Source organism: Oncorhynchus gorbuscha, linkage group LG18, assembly GCF_021184085.1.
Source record: "Oncorhynchus gorbuscha isolate QuinsamMale2020 ecotype Even-year linkage group LG18, OgorEven_v1.0, whole genome shotgun sequence".
Classification (NCBI taxonomy): domain Eukaryota; kingdom Metazoa; phylum Chordata; class Actinopteri; order Salmoniformes; family Salmonidae; genus Oncorhynchus; species Oncorhynchus gorbuscha.
Genome location: NC_060190.1, coordinates 69,211,132 through 69,228,951, shown reverse-complemented (window position 1 = coordinate 69,228,951; position 17,820 = coordinate 69,211,132). Strand labels below are relative to the sequence as shown.

General features: G+C 42.5%; 1 protein-coding gene across 1 annotated transcript; it reads right to left on the bottom strand.

Annotated features, from left to right (window-relative positions):
* On the bottom strand, nt 1-17,789 carry LOC124003935 (myosin-binding protein H-like). The gene is made up of 12 exons (XM_046312588.1): nt 17,532-17,789; nt 13,473-13,610; nt 10,456-10,623; nt 7,765-7,853; nt 7,314-7,509; nt 6,934-7,073; nt 6,416-6,575; nt 6,125-6,261; nt 4,217-4,409; nt 1,429-1,488; nt 407-449; nt 1-288 (listed from the first exon to the last, which is right to left on the bottom strand). Exons 1-10 carry the CDS (start codon nt 17,752-17,754, stop codon nt 1,445-1,447), a joined length of 1,488 nt encoding a protein of 495 aa, XP_046168544.1. The 5' UTR covers nt 17,755-17,789; the 3' UTR covers nt 1-288; nt 407-449; nt 1,429-1,444.
* Between the last annotated feature and the right edge of the window lie 31 nt (nt 17,790-17,820).

Sequence of the window (17,820 nt, the reverse complement as noted above, 5' to 3'; positions counted from 1 at the left end):
TCATTTTTACTTCAGGTTAGAGAAGGTTTATTCAACGAAACAAAAACATGAATCAAAATCTATATTGTAACAAACATTCCGAGGTTTTACATCTGAGTTGTGGACATGGATATTAACTATTTCAGAAAGTACTATGGGAAAAATACAAATAAAGGGGACACATGTTTAATCTTCATTAATATAGGATAGGGTGGGATAGGTTAGGATACAGCGGTTGTAGGTGATAACAATTTGATTGTATGTTCTTTCCAGTTATATGTACATTTTTTTCCAGCATCCAGCACCGTCCTGTAGAAAAACAAGAGGTTTTTATAACTTTCAAACTCACAGAATCTTACCAAAAACCTATTTCAGATCAAAAGAGAGAGATAGAGTACAGTTTTAGAGCAAATAAAGTGGGCCTCACCTTTTCTTGTAAAGGCCTCATTCAGCTTGCTTCTAACTTGGGACTGTAACAGGTGTACATAACAGAACAGCTGTCAATTCACATGCCATATTTAGCCAACTGAGGTGGCTAGAACTGCAGTAGCAGGCCTACAAAAGGCATATTCCAAGAGCTTAAGTAGGCTACTAATAGATAAACAGCGTACAGATGTAGGATCTTAATTTGAGCCCGATTCCTACAAGGGGAAAATAATCTTACAGCAACAGGAAATGTGCAAGAAATTCTCAGCAACAAAAGTGATCAAATTAAGATCCTACATCTGTATGACAAAGTATATATTTTTTTAAAGACTACAGCCAGTATAAATATTGATGATATTACACCTAAAATGTTATTTTGTAGTGTCCACTGTGGAAATTCAACACCCTGGGGGGTGACAAGCTGCTTGCATTACAGTGGATCCTGGTAGTATATCACGCCATCTCGCTGGTCCCTAATGGGCCCCCTGCTGCTGAGTCAAGGAAATGTGATTTAGTTCCCCAACTGAGTGCATGTGGAGCCATTACAGGAGTAATTTATGAGCAGCAGCTAGTACTGGCACTCAGACTCTTGCAACAGCAGAGGCTCTGTTTAGGGCTCTCCATGTAAGTCCAGCCTTGGAGAAGATGTACCAGGACACAAATAGACTCTGATACATATTAAAATAAACTTTGGTGCTAAATTCTCAGGTTTCATAGGTATGTTTATTATTACTAAGTGACAATATGATGGTTAAATATAAACTTACTCTCCTTACCTCTCTACTCTTCTACATTTACACACACTGTACGTAGATTCTTCTATTGTGTTATTGACTGTATGCTTGTTTATGTGTAACTCTGTGTTGTTGGTTTTGTCGCACTGCTTTGTTTTATCTTGGCCAGGTCGCATCAAAGAGCCCTTTATTTGTTGATTCACACTCAACTTCTGAATTCAAGCCAATTTTGTAAATTGAATCCCATTTTCCATATGAACCTTAAAATATGTCAACAAGAGTGACTGACCTGTATGCATGTTCATTCACTCTGCCTCCTTGTCTTTGTCAGCATCTGCATAAACAGGCTCTGTTGAGGTAAATATCATTATTTTAGTGGTCATGAACCAATGGCAATATTTCCACAGTCTGATTCAAATACAGCAAATAAGGAGATCTAAATTTGCATGGAAAATGCTAAATGTGAAAACATCACCGAAACGAACGCTAAAGCAGAAATACATTTGATTGCAAAAGCAGTGTTTATATTATAGATGAACTCAGTTCATACTTTGGTGAGGCTTCTTCCTCGGATAAACCCATGTATAAGAAAGCACTTAAGTTACATTGTACATTGTAGTCATTTAGCAGACACTCGTATCTAGAGTTGCTTACAGTCAGTGCATTAGTCTTAAGATAACAAGGTGAGACAACCAGGGCCTAAAATTGACTTTTTGGTCCAACAGCCACAGTCACTCAGATATTTTACCGGACAAATGTTTTGTAGTTGCCATAATTACACACAAAATAAATAAACGGATAAGCATGCTTTGTAATGTTTCTAAAACAGCAAATGTGTCACTAGTAAGAAGTTTCGTTAAATGTTTTGTGACCTGAGTCTTAAATAATCAAATCAAAATCAAATCAAATGTATTTGTCACATACACATGGTTAGCAGATGTTAATGTGAGTGTAGCGAAATGCTTGTGCTTCTAGTTCCGACAATGCAGTAATAACCAATTAATTAATGAATGTTAAAAAAAAACTCTGGATTATAAAGGGAAAACCAGCCACGTCGCGGATACCGACGCCTCACTCAAAGGCAAGCTTAACACCTTTTTCACCTGCTTCCAGGAAAATAACACAGAGCCTCCGTCGGGGGGCCCCACTGCTCACAAGGACTACAGGCTCCCGATCTCTGTAGATTACGGGAGTAGAACTTTTAAACATGTTAACCCTCGCAAGGCTTCTGGCCCAGATGGCATCCCAAGCTGCATCCTCAGTGCAGGCGCAGACCAGCTGGCTGGAGTGTTTACGGACAAATGTAATCTCTCCCTATCATAGTCTGTTGTCCCCACCTGCTTCAAGATGTCCACCATTGTTCCTGCATGCAAGAAAACAAAGGTAACTGAACTCAATGACTATCGCCCAGTACGCTCACTTCTGTCATCATGAAGTGTTTAAACAAGCTAGTCAAGGGCCATATCTCTACCTTGCCCGACACCCTAGACACACTACAATTTGCATACCTCCCCAACAGATCCATGGACAACAGAATTGCCTTTGCACTGCACACCGCCCTATCCCACCTGGACAAGAGGAATACCTATGTGAGAATGCTAGCTGTGCCACCAGGGTTGGATGCGCGCTGTTTTAAGAAGCAGTGCGTCTTGGTTGGTTTGTGTATCGGAGGACGCATGACTTTCAACCTTCGTCTCTCCCGAGCCCGTACGGGAGTTGTAGCGATGAGACAAGATAGTAAGTACTAATAACTGGATACTACGAAATTGGGGAGGAAAAAGGGGTCAAAAAATACATTTAAAAAATGACTAGTGATACATCTATAACATCCAATGTAAAATTCAAAAACAAATTGACTACAGCTTTGCTTTCAACATCATAGTGCGTCACTCATGACTAAGCTCAGGGCCCTGGGTCTGAACTCCTCTCTGTGCAACTGGATCCTAGACTTCCTGACATGCTGACCCCAGGTGGAGAGGGGGCTGTACTCCCTGTTCACCCATGACTGCGTGGCTACGCACATTTCCAACTCAGTCATCAAGTTTGCTTGACAAACTTGGTGATAGTTTGCCTGATTACCAACAACGACGAGGCAGCCCACAGGTAGCAGGTTAGAGTCCTGACGGAGTGGTGCCAGGGAAATAACCTCTCCCTCAATGTAAAAAAAACAAATTGTTGACTAAAGGAGTCTGCTCGTAGGGCGTGTTCACACAGTCGTCCGGAACAGCTGATGCTCTCATGCATGCCTCAGTGTTGCTTGCCTCGAAGCGAGCATAGAAGTGATTTAGCTCGTCTGGTAGCCTCGTGTCACTGGGCAGATTGTGGCTGTGCTTCCCTTTGTAGTCTGTAATAGTTTGTAAGCCCTGCCACATCCGGCGAGCGTGGGAGCCGGTGTAGTATTCTGTTTATACTGTTGTTTCCTCGCTGTGTATGTATATACTGTGTTCACCACATAGCTCATCTTAATATACCTTTCACTGTCCATACTTTACCATTTTATTTTCCAAATTATATTCTGTTTTCTGTCTATACACACCAAGTATTTATATTCTCACTCAAATAAATCTACTTGGAATGTTAGTTCTTGATTTCTTGTTTAGATTTTTTTCAATATTGTGTATTTGTGAGAGATTTTACTGCACTGTTGAAGTTAGAAGCACAAGCATTTAGCTTCACCTTAACACCTGTAAATTTGTGTATGTGATCAATCAACTTTGATTTGATTTACCAAAATTCATGTCATTGCTTCTTCATAAAATTGCAGGAAATGAGAATCATTTACATATTCTGTTCATGTTTTACAAGAAACTTATGCAAATTAACATTCTTAATGTTGCTCTGTGTGACCTCCTGCCAACATGGCTGCTGAAATAAACATTCTACCTGCCTATACCAAAATCTACCCACATTTGGCGGGTGGCGGGTGTTAATGTTAGACCCTGGAGACAACCACATACCACAGTCGTAGTAAGTACATTTTTTCTCAATAGTACAGAAGTTATCAGCAAAGTCATTACTAGTAGGAAAAATATATTATTATTATTATTATTTCTCTTCTTACCACCACTAGTACTTACTTTTGACCTCCAGCTTGCAGCCGGTGTCGACCTTCCCCAGTTGGTTCTCAGCTCTGCAGACATACTCTCCACCGTCATATTGGCCAGGCTTACGGATCTCCAGGGTGCAGATGCCCCCTGTGCTGATCATCCTGTACTTGGGGTTATCCATGTTGTTGAGGATCATCTTGTTCTTCATCCACATGATCTTAGGCTGCAATGACATAGTATATACATTCTATGTTTCAGATCAATTGTTTCAAGTTTCATAGTCAGCAGCTATGTTTCCAATCATGCAAATATTCTAAAATCTGCATTACAAATATGCACATTTTCCCACCTGACTTGCTGGGGATAAAAATCAGTGTACCGAATAAAAATCTAATGTTCAATGTTTTTCCATGGCATTTTCAACTCTACCGATTGTTTTGTGAGATAAGAGCGAGAATATTTTTATTTGTCAAATGGCAGTCAAGAATCGAGCATCATGTCACCAGAGTAAACCATCAGCATTTATTGGAAAGGAGCATCAAGCTCATCACTCTGTACCTTCCCCACCCTATGCAGTTCAACATAACTTATTTAATCTGTAGCCTAATCAACTGCAGGCTTTCCTGAGATGTAGTGGGAGGACCACAACCACCATATCATCATGTGACTCCCAGTTTGATTTGATATGATGGTTATTACATCAATATTTGAGCATTAAGGCATTTCCACAGCCATTTCTCACATCATTCATTTTACCGGCACAAAAAGTGTTATGACTTTAATCATAAAAACTGTGGATAGAAACATGATTACAGTCACAATTGTTTCCTTCAGTTTTTGTGTACTTGGAGTATTTTACTATGCACCCTACTAAATCTGATCCACGTATTGAAAGTGGACATACCTCTATAAAAAAAATTGAATTCCCCAATAAAGGAACATCACATTTTAGTAAATTATCACCCGCCAGAGAGACTTACAGTAGTGAGTGAATACTGATCCCCAAGGGATGGAACCCACAACCCTAGGGTTGCAGGTACCATGCTCAACCAACAGAGCCACATACACTCACACTCACTCACTTAGCTATATTGGTTTCTCAGGCCTTTCCTTTGATGGTAACAGCTATTCGGAAGACACACTCTGTCTAGGGTACATGAAACAGAGGGTCCAGTGACAGGGGCACCGTTTGACTCCGTGTAAATGACCCCCATGGTCCCCTCAAGGCAGGAATGTCACACATTTGACCCTTCAACCCCCTCCTCTCTGTCATCCACCCACCCAGCTGGCCAGGGGTCCAGGGCTCCGCTCAGAGACTCAGAACCTAATCTGGTACGGAGGTAAATTCCCAACCCCCCTATGCCAAATCCTGCTTTGCTGTGACAACTGGCAACCCAGTGTATCTGGTGGGAGGGAAGGGGACAGGCTAGAAGCCGGAGGTTCAGACAGTAGGCTGACAAGGAGACTAAAGATCTCTCTCATTCCAGCTCTGCTATGAGTAAATATATTGACAGGGACGGATGGACAGGAGTATGTGTGTGTGTGCGCATGCGTGTGTGACATATATGTATATCCACATCCACATCCAGGGAAAAGTGAGGGCGCGCAGAAAGGTGTAATCGGTCCGCACTCAAAAAGTGGAGCATAAAGCCTACTCCATTATTTAATATTTTTAAGTCTTTTCACTTAATCAGAGATAGCGTTCACAGACGTTTCAGCTTCACAGCCTTCTTCAGTATGTAGGAGAAGTGAAGGCGCAACTGGCAGCTGTCTGTGTGCATGGGCCTGGCATGTGGAGCCATCGGCATTACAATCTCACCCAACAAACAACGAGTGGGTGGGTTAGAATCATAGCAGTTTTGCTAGCCTAGACTACAAGTTACATGAAGATCCTTCAGTACTGAGCTGGTATGAGAGTTTGAGAGAGGGAAGGTTTACCTTGGGGGATCCCCTCACAGAGCACAGCAGCTTGGTGCTGTAGCCAACAGTGGTGGACCTGTCGTTCAGAACAGTGGTGAACTTGGGAGCCTCAGTGAAGTCACGCTCCACGAACGGGGTAGGTTTATAGTCAATAACTGAAAAAAAAATTGACACGAGCATTGATTAGGTCTTAAATAGGGACATCTAGCTAACAGGAGACTTTACTGTCCCACTCCTTCTAACATTCTCCAACATTTTAACGTTGCAGGGGGATGTTTTTAGAAAGGGGTGGTGTGGAGAATGTCTCACCCTCTTTCACAATGGTGGCTTCTTCCTTGGTCCTGGCACATTCCTCACTGAGTCCACACTTGTTCTCTGCAAAGATCCTGAAGGTGTAGGTGTTGCCCATGATGAGGTCTGAGATGGTGGCATTTAGTCTGGTGTAGTGCTCCAGAATGTTGAACCAGTCCTGGGCAAGACACCATATGAGCATTAATTATATTTTAAAGTCTTATTACAGGAATTTTATTTTCTTTTGGGGTTTATTTTTTTGTGTAAAGTGTACTGAGATGTACCTTTCAATAAAGTTTGTTTGGATTGGATGTGATTACGGCGGTAGGTAGCCTAGTGGTTAGAGCGTTGGGCCAGTAACTGAAAGGTTGCTCGACTGAATCCCTGAGATGACAAGGTAAAAATCTGTCGTTTTGCTCCTGAACAAGGCACTGTTCCTAGGCCGTCAGTGTAAATAAGAATTTGTTCTTAAATGACTTGCCTAGTTAAATAAAAGGTTAAATGAAAAAATTACAAGGATGTGACGGGTTTCTCACCCCGGTTTTCTTGTCAGCCTTCTGGACGGTGTAGCCTGTGATCTCTGTGTTTCCATTATCTTTAGGTGCGGTCCACTCAAGGGCAACATTGAATCCCCAGACATCCGCAACCTTAATGCTGGCTGGTGGCCCAGGCAGCTCTGTGGGTGAGCAGACACAGATATAGAAGGTTCAATATGGGTTGCATCGTTAGAATTAATCAACTCACAACAACTCAATCGCTCTCCAGATCAGTTCTTCCTGATCACATGACCTGACCAGGAACAACACCTGGCCCTAGTTATTATCAAAATATACCATGACAGTCAGAGGCTAATGCCACGTCATGATCTGTTTGGAAATTAAAACAAGGTTGGATAGTCTAATACAATTTGACTTACCAATAATCTGGATGATGATAGCAGCTTTGTCTTCAAAGTCATCCACCTTCACGCACATCTCGTATGAGCCAGAGTCCACTCTCTCTGCTTGACGGACAAACAGGATGCTGTCTGTGTCAGATGTACGGATGTTGGCCCTCTTTGGGTCAAGGGGCTCTCCATCCTTTAACCAGGTAACCACTGGCTTAGGCTTGCCCTAAGGACAGTAAAGAACACAAGGTTGGGCTCAATCAATAGTCTAACTTACATCTGTATGGACATGCTACAACAAATTATTTTACATCATCATGCCCAGGAGACTTTAATGACAATGCGATAAAACTCTTGCCCCTAGTAACATTAAATAGTAAATGTACCTATAGCTAGGGTCCAATAAAAAAAAAATCCTGCTCAAGTAATGTTTTCTAGACAAACTCCCAGGCCTACTCATCATCTCATAATGCAAACTCACAGAGAAGGGGATGACAAGGTTAATCTTCTCACCGACTTTCTTGACATACCTCTGCCTCAGGAAACGAGGCAGGCGGACTTTGGGGCGAGCTACAGACAGAACAAACATAGTTTACAAATAACAATAATCAACCTGTTCAAATAAGTAAAATGACTGAAACACTTTATGGATAGGACACTTTAGAACAAGCATTTGAATATCAGAGCTCTACATGGTCCCATCTGAACTCACACCATCACATCAGAACAGGTCCCATCTGAACTCACACCATCACATCAGAACAGGTCCCATCTGAACTCACACCATCACATCAGAACAGGTCCCATCTGAACTCACACCATCACATTAGAACTCTAAATAGGTCCCATCTGAACTCACACCATCACATCAGAACAGGTCCCATCTGAACTCACACCATCACATTAGAACTCTAAATAGGTCCCATCTGAACTCACACCATCACATCAGAACAGGTCCCATCTGAACTCACACCATCACATTAGAACTCTAAATAGGTCCAATCTGAGCTCACACCATCGCATCAGAACTCTAAATAGGTCCAATCTGAACTCACACCATCGCATCAGAAATATAAATAGAACACATGATGGAGATCTATAGTTACCCCAGCTCACACTGTTAAACAGGCTGCATTAAGAATCACACTCAACTTGATACTGTACTGTAGATTCTCCTCGACCATAGGGTTCCCCACAAATACATCAGTCACAGCAAATGGCTTGCTGTATGTCTTAAAACATGGACAGAACGGTTGATATTTGTAACCAACTAATAACAGAACATAGAAACTATAATTGAAAACCCACTCCTAAAAAAATCTATGCACTATTGCCATGGGATGTCCAGTGCTATGGGCAGAAATATATAATAATATAAATAATATGCCATTTAGCAGACGCTTTTATCCAAAGCGACTTACAGTCATGTGTGCATACATTCCACGTATGGGTGGTCCTGGGAATCGAACCCACTACCCTGGTATTACAAGCGCCATGCTCTACCAACTGAGCTACAGAAGGACCGTGTGCTTCTATCAGAAAATGGATGGAAAAAAACAACCAACCCACCGGGTAATGGTCATGATAGAGTTAGGTATGTTTCTCTGTGGAGCGTTCCAACTTGACACTCCTTATGAGGGGATCAGGTCAATAGAGAACTGCCCTGTCCCTGTCAGAGTCTGTGGCATATTTAAAAATAAACACTGAGTCCATGGTCGTCTCAAAGGACTTAGAAGGCATACAAGACATTAGATCCCTCCCCTGTCCCCACCCACTCTGTGTAGACTGAACACTTTGGAATGTCCCAACCCCCAATGATTACACTTGTCACCATCGCACTATCGCTGGCTTGACACCTCTCCAGCACGCATTCTGACTTGGGAATCAACCCAATGCCAAACCTTCCAAATTGAATCTGTGTTAATTAGCAGACAAATCCTAACAATTTTTCTAAGGATTTGTGGGAAAGTTAGAGGTTTTTCCATTGTGTGGGAAACCTGATGCATCTATTGGTGGACTAATGGCTAAGTTTGACAGTGCGACTTGGACATTGACAGTCCTTGTGGTTCAGGTTTTATTCACCTCCACTAAATATCTCCATTACACATTTGATGATCTCTCTTTACATAAATTATTTTTTAATCGACTCAGTCTTTTTTTTGTAGGTCTACCTATTATTTACAATTTTACTGTATGTTTAGACATTTTGACTCTGAATAAAACACAACATCCAGGGCCTACCACTGTATACTGTCAATTAACTTGATTCCATGATGAATGATGTAAATTCAGCCAGATCGCACAAGATTGACTTCAAAATTGGATGTCTGTCCATGTCCTGAGGATGTAGGGAAATGCCTTCAAAACCAGTCACTAGGGGCAACAGTGAACGCTATTACCATTAAGGCTTGGGCATTGTGGATGAGGGGTGGCAGATTAATGTAATCCCATGACTCCGGATTGTTTGGCATAGGGATTTTTTCCCCTAAACCTTAACCCTTAACTAACAAAACAATGCGTAGCAGGAGAAGCGACCCAGCATGTCAAAAACACTTTGAAATTTGGAGCAACTTTGCAATTTGACGTTTGGAGAAAAGTGCAAGAACATGTATAATTCCGCAGTGAGACTATGAGAGCTTGTTGGTAAATGAAGATGCTTGACTCACCATTAACAGTTATCATTGTGGAAGACTAAAAATGACTTTTTCTGAATGCACAGTAAGAAGACACCGGTGAAAACACGCATCCAAAAGGTGTCAATGGTAGTACTTTAGGAACTTAACAACTGGGGAGCTGCTCCATGCTTGGACCGAGGAGTTCTACCACCCTCTTGGTGGGAATAATCTGAGAAGACCACCGTTGCATTACTCTAACAGGCCAGGGAGGTGCCAAGCCAACGGCATTTGGATATCTGAGATGGAAAATATGCTGAGCTGGTTCTCCCTAGCTGTTTCAACGTCTGCTGTTTTGAAAAACTATTTCAACAATAAAGACGGACACCGCCCATCACAAACAGTTTGGACTTGCTGCTATGGCCACCCGGTAATACAGTACTGTCCACTTGCAGTACACTGAAGAAAATCCATTTTGGAATAAAGCTGTGGAAAATGTGGAAGAAGTCAAGGGGTCTGAATATTTCGTGAATGCACTGTATTGTCCATGCTTTGCTTACCCCCAACCTCCTTGACCAGAATGGGATCGGCGATGGTAGCAGGGGGACTACGGCCACCGGAGTTCACAGCCACCACCCGGACCAGCAGACGGTCGCCGGTAGTCTGGTTCTTGATAGCATAACGACAGGACACGGTCAGGTCCTCATTGACTGCTTTCCAGTCTTCGGCTGTGACAGGAAAGAGGACAATATAGAACAGTGACTGAACAGTTAACACACTGAGGACAATATGGAACAGTGGCAGGAGAATGAACATAGTGAGGACAATAAGCAGCAGCTAACAGCTGATTTTAAAAATACTTTATTTAACTAGGCAAGTCAGTTAAGAACAAATTCTTATTAATAATGACAGCCTACCCCCGGCCAATTGTGCACTGGGACTCCCAATCATGGCCAGATGTGATACAGCCTGGATTCGAAGCAATTACTGTAAGGACATCTCTTGAATTGAGATGCAGTGCCTTAGACCACTGTGCCACTCGGGAGCCCCAAAAGTCCTGTCATTTTATTGCACCATGCATTCATACATGCAGTACTTATTATCCTATCTGGGCCCAAAACAATATTTTATATAGACGAAACAAGAAGATTCACGAATAAAAATATATTCTGTTGTGACTGTACGTACATACCCCAACCAGAAGCCATGGATTACAGGCAACATTCGCACTGAGCTAAAGGGTAGAGCTGCGGGACTCTAATCCGGAAGCTTACAAATCCCACTATGCCCTGTGATGAACCATCAAACAGGCAAAGCATCAATACAGGGCTAAGATTAAATCACACTACACCGGCTCCAACGCACGTCGGATGTGGCAGGGCTGGCAAACTATTACAGACTACAAAGGGAAGCACAGCCACGAGCTGCCCAGTGACACAAGCCTACCAGACGAGCTCCATCACTTCTATGCTTGTTTCGACGCAAGCAACACCGAGGCATGCATGAGAGCATCAGCTGTTCCGGGGACTGTGTGATCACACTCTCCGTAGCCGACGTGAGTAAGTCCTTTAAGCAGGTCAACATACACAAGGCTGCGGGGCCAGACGGATAACCAGGACGTGTGCTCCGGGCATGTGCTGACCAACTGGCAGGTGTCTTCACTGACATTTTCAACATGTCCCTGATTGAGTCTGTAATACCAACATGCTTCAAGCAGCCCACCATAGTCCCTGTGCCCAAGAACGAAAAGGCAACCTTCCTAAATGACTACAGACCCGTAGCACTCACATCCATAGCCATGAAGTGCTTTGAAAGGCTCACATCAACACCATTATCCCAGTAGCCCTAGACCCACTCCAGTTTGTTGACCGCCCAAACAGATAATGCAATCTCTATTGCACTCCACACTGCCCTTTCCCACCTGGACAAAAGGAATACCCATGTGAGAATTCTGTTCATTGAGTACAGCTCAACACCATAGTACCCTCAAAGCTCATCACTAAGCCAAGGATCCTGGGACTAGAAACCTCCCTCTGCAACTGGATCCTGGACTTCCTGACAAGCCGCCCCCAGGTGGTCAGGGTAGGGAGCAACACATCTGCCACGCTCAACACTGTTTACCCACGACTGCATGGCCAGGCACGACTCCAACACCATCATTAGGTTTGCTGACGACACAACAGTAGTAGGCCTGATCACCGCAACGACGAGACAGCCTATAGGGAGGAGGTCAGAGACCTGGCCGGGTGGTGCCAGAATAACAACCTATCCCTCAATGTAACCAAGACTAAGGAGATTATTGTGGACTACAGGAAAAGGAGCACCGAGCACGTCCCCATTCTGATCGACGGGGCTGAAGTGGAGCAGGTTGAGAGCTTTGAATTCCTTGGTGTCCACATCAACAACAAACTAGATTGGTCCAAACACACCAAGACAGTTGTGAAGAGGGCACGACAAAGCCTATTCCCCCTCAGGAAACTAAAAAGATTTGGTATGGGTCCTGAGATCCTCAAAAGGTTCTACGGCCTCAACATCAAGAGCATCCTGACTGGTTGCATCACTGCCTGGTAAGGCAATTGCTCGGCCTCCTACCACAAGGCACTTCAGAGGGTAGTGTTTACATCCCAGTACATCATTGCGGCAAAGCTGCCTGCCATCCAGGACCTCTACACCAGGCGGTGTCAGAGGAAGGCCCTAAAAATTGTCAAAGACCCCAGTGACCCCAGTCATAGACTGTTCTCTCTACTACCGCATGGCAAGCGGTACCGGAGTGCCAAGTCTAGGACAAAAAGGCTTCTCAACAGTTTTTACCCCCAAGACATAAGAATCCTGAACAGGTAACCAATGGTTACCCGGACTTTTTGCATTGTGTGCCTCCCCTCCCCACCCCACCCCAACCCCTCTTTTACGCTGCTGCTACTCTCTGTTTGTCTTATATGCATCGTCACTTTAACTATACATTCATGTACATACTACTCAATTGGGCCGACCAACCAGTGCTCCCACACGCTAACCGGGCTATCTGCATTGTGTCCCACCACCTGACAACCCCTCTTTTTACGCTTCTGCTACACTCTCTTCATCATATACTGTATGCACAGTCACTTTAACGATACCTATATGTACATACTACCTCAATAAGCCTGACTAGCAGGTGTCTGTATATAGCCTTGCTACTCTTTTTTCAAATGTCTTTCTACCTTTGTTTTATTTCTTTACTTACTTACTTACCTACACACACACACACACACACACACACACACACACACACACACACACACACACACACACACACACACACACACACACACACACACACACACACACACACACACACACACACACACACCTTTTTTGGCACCATTGGTTAGAGCCTGTAAGTAAGCGTTTCACTGTAAGGTTTACACCTGTTGTATTCGGCGCACGTGACAAATAAACTTGGATTTGATTTGATTAGTAGTTAAATGGTAGCCTGGTCCCAGATTGGTCATACCCATGACCGTAGGAGTTAGCAAGACTGCACAAACAGATCTAAGACCAGGCTAGTTAAGGACTGAAGTGGGCTTTAAGGACTTACTTCCCTCCTTGGTGATTTCCACAGTGTATCCATCCAGGCCAGAGTTGGCCGGAATGGTCTTTGGAGGCCTCCAGGTGATGGTCACTGAAGAGTCACTCTTGTCCTCCACTGTCACTTCCAGGGGCTCGCTGGTGGGCTCTGCAGTTTGGAAACGTCAACACAATTCAGACAATGTACAGCTCAAGATGCAACAGGAAATAATTAGCCTTTTTGGATTAGCATTTCAAAGGAAACATGGCAATAGGGCTCAACAGTTTTGAAACGCAAACACAATTCAGACAACATACAACTTGAGGACATGATATTGGGTTATCATATGAATGATACAAATGGTAATAGGAGGACGTGTGAAGAGCTCCGTAACGGTTTGACCCATTTTTTTTCAGACCGTCAGGTTGGTTTACCCTTTGGGGGTGGGGGTGGAGTTGGGGGGGAGTGAGTGTGCCTTGTGCGGGGTTCCTCTGCGCGGGCCACATCAGCAGGAACAGATGATGTTAAATGTGCATTTATTTAAAGGTTAGAGGCAGCAGGTATGAGAGCAGTGTTCTAGAATCACTTCCAGCCAATCCCATCTCTTTCTGAATACCTCTTGGTTGTCCAGTAGAGAAATGAAAACAGTCTACACCTATACAATGCTCTATGGTACACTGTAGTCTTTAACTAGGGCCGGGAGTGTTTCCTGGTACACTGTACTCTTTAACTAGGACCCTGAGTGATTGTTCCCTGGTGCACTGTAATCTTTATCTAGGGCCCGGATCATTACCTGGTACACAAATCTTTATCTAAGGCCCGGATTATTCCCTGGTACACTGTTGTCATTAACTAGGGCTGTGAGTGTTCCCTGTTCAGGTTAACGGGTACAGGAAAAACCTATTCCCTATATGAATACCAAACTACATACACCTTAACGTGATCCCATACTGGAATGGATTGGACATATTCAGATGTGAAGAAATCAGTGATCCATTTCACTTGACAGGGTCTACCTGTCGGCAGCAGCAGCATCAGCTAGTGTTACATGTTAGAGATTCATCTAATGTATTAGTTCAAAAGACATAAGAGCCTGGTCCCAGATCTGCTTGTGCTGTCTTTTATGTCAGCTCCTATAAAAATGAGCATAGCAATTTTCAAGAAAGACAGCAACAAAACATATCTGGGGCCAGACTTATTAGGGCCTAACATGATGGTGAAAAGGCTCAAATATCATTGAGATCTTTTAGCGCTATTAAGTTAGGGCTCTATTCAATCTGTAAAGCTGAAGCATTACAAATTCTGCGATATCTTTTTAAAGGTAATTTCCCGACTGAGCCGACATATGCAGTTAAAGCGGGAACATTGCCTTAAACTTAAGGATAAGAACCTTTTTTCAATTTTTGTCGAAAATGACATACCCAAATCTAACTGTCTGTAGCTCAGGACCTGAAGCATATTCTTTACCCTCTGTTTTAACAGGCGCCTTTGTGGCGGCAGGAGCTGCAGCTTCCTCTGTAGCGGGCGGTATTCGATTTGATATTAGATTGATTACTAGCCAATAGGCAAAATACACGAGAGAACAGAGCTACCAGAGCTGTGGTCAATTCTGAATTGAGTTGTGAATTTAATTTAAATTGGCCCCCCCACACAACACAGGAAGCAACATTTGAATTGAATTAAATTAAATTCAAATGGGTTATTTATTATTCTATCACAATCAACAACAAAAAGGTACATCATATGTCGTTACCAATACGATTTAGCATCAGATTTTTTGAACTCATTCTCCAAAATAAAAATGTTAAAATTACAGTGGTATGGAAATGCTCTAAGATCATGATGTGGGTTGTCTATAATAATTCAAAATTCCATTAATGTTTTTAAATATCAGGAAATGCTCTAAGATCATGATGTGGGTTGTCTATAATAATTCAATATTCCATTAATGTTTCTAAATATCAGGAAATGCTCTAAGATCATGATGTGGGTTGTCTATAATAATTCAAAATTCCATTAATGTTTTTAAATATCAGGAAATGCTCTAAGATCATGATGTGGGTTGTCTATAATAATTCAAAATTCCATTAATGTTTTTAAATCATCAGGAAATGCTCTAAGATCATGATGTGGGTTGTCTATAATAATTCAAAATTCCATTAATGTTTTTAAATATCAGGAAATGCTCTAAGATCATGTTGTGGGTTGTCTATAATAATTCAAAATTCCATGAATGTTTTTAAATATCAGGAGAAAAATTTAATCCACAGAATGCAATAGGTCAAACACTGCAGAATGGGTGGGAACAAACACTTATAATCGTATAATTAAACAAAGCCACTTAATATAAAGTTTACATTTACATTTACATTTAAGTCATTTAGCAGACGCTCTTATCCAGAGCGACTTACAAATTGGTGCATTCACCTTATTCATACATATGAGATGAGGAATGTAGGGTATATGTATATACTGTACTCTATACCATCTACTGCATCTTGCCTATGCCGTTCTGTACCATCACTCATTCATATATCTTTATGTACATATTCTTTATCCCTTTACACTTGTGTGTATAAGGTAATAGTTGTGGAATTGTTCGGTTAGATTACTCATTGGTTATTACTGCATTGTCGGAACTAGAAGCACAAGCATTTCACTACACTCACATTAACATCTGCCAACCATGTGGACGTGACGAATAACATTTGATTTGATTTGAAACTCCATTTTGAAATTCTTTGCATTAATAAGTGGCATATCCTTTTGATAAAATATTTGTCAAATGAATTAGACTTTCATGTTTCATGTCTCAGTTGAATTGCTTTGAATTTAGTTATACTTATTTTTAACTTCCATGGGGAGCCTGGTGGGCGGAGCTATAGGCTCATTGTCATGACTTGAATGGAATAAATGGAACTCAGTCATTAATATGGTTTCCATATATTTGAGATGGTTGATTCTATTCAGTAATTGACTTGGACTGAAATAGTTGTAGGTACTCATTTTGGTTGCAAGGCACTGTTTATATTTAGGTGCAGAAGCTCCACAATACTTTTGAGCTAATATTCTATAAGAGGAACAGGAGCTCAAGCAGTAGACAATGTGATGTGCTGGTACTTAGCTCCATTTCCCCATTGATTCCATTCCAGCCATCTCAAATGCCCCATTGATTCCATTCCAGCCATCACGATGAGTTTGTCCTCCTATAGGTCATCCCATCAGCCTCCTCTGTTCATTAGAGTTACCATTAAAGAGTAGCCTACACTTGAGCACAATAGTTTATCCAGGGAATCAGGGCGGGCAAGGATGCACAAAGGATGGAGCACTAATATAAACTGAAGAAGGTTAATCAATATCTCTTATATACAGTGAGATATCGAACAATCAGCATGCAATTGGGTAGAATAAGCAAGCATGGGATACTTGACCTTGTAGTCAGGCTATCAAGTGCCTTACACAACCACTTACACGACACGTTGTAGGCTTGTAGTTCAAGGGCGCATGAAGCCCGCAATTATTATTTTACACATTGGCCTCTCCAAAGTAGGGGCTTCAGTGCTGTACTGTTATCTCATATGAACTGACCGTGGACGAGTGTTGCTTATTTTCTTTGCAAATGGTGTGGTAAAATAAATTCTCTCAAAATACATGTAAAGGAATACTTCGCTGGGTTTGGCAGCGCGCAATTGGATGCAAGTGAAATTTTGGACCAAAAATGGAGAGGCTATTTATAGAAAGCGGGCCTTGAAGAGATCCAGTGACAAAGGGACCAACATAAGACCCATTATCTCCATCGAAATATTTGATGTATAAAGACCCATTATCTCCATCGAAATATTTGATGTATAAAGACCCATTATCTCCATCGAAATATTTGATGTATAAAGACCCATTAACAAACTATATCAAAGTTTTGTTATCCTGTCATCTTATGAAAATGTCACTTATGCCCCTTGCGCACCAAACAAACGTAGCCATGGATCATCCATCCAGTCCAGAGAGATCAATGATATTGACAAAGTAGCCTACATGTGTTTCTGCAAAAAACCCAACCAAGACTTATTTCATTAAGCATTATCTTATTACCATCTGGAGGAGGGGGTGTGGGAGCTTTGGGCTCCTCAGGCGCGGGTTCAGCGGGAGCTTCTCCTTCTGCTGGAGCGGCCTCCGCTGGGGCCTTTCCCTCGGCAGGTGCAGTCTCTGCCGGTAGAGCTTCGCCCTCGGCAGTGGAAGTAGCCTCAGCAGGTGCTGCTTCAGCGGGTGCAGCGTTAGACATGGTGGCGGTTTCTGCTGCTACTCCCAAAGTCATTAAGTCCTCAAAGAGTCATCACTCTAGAGGAAGTGGCAGGCTATGTAGTCCGTGGAAGCGGACTCC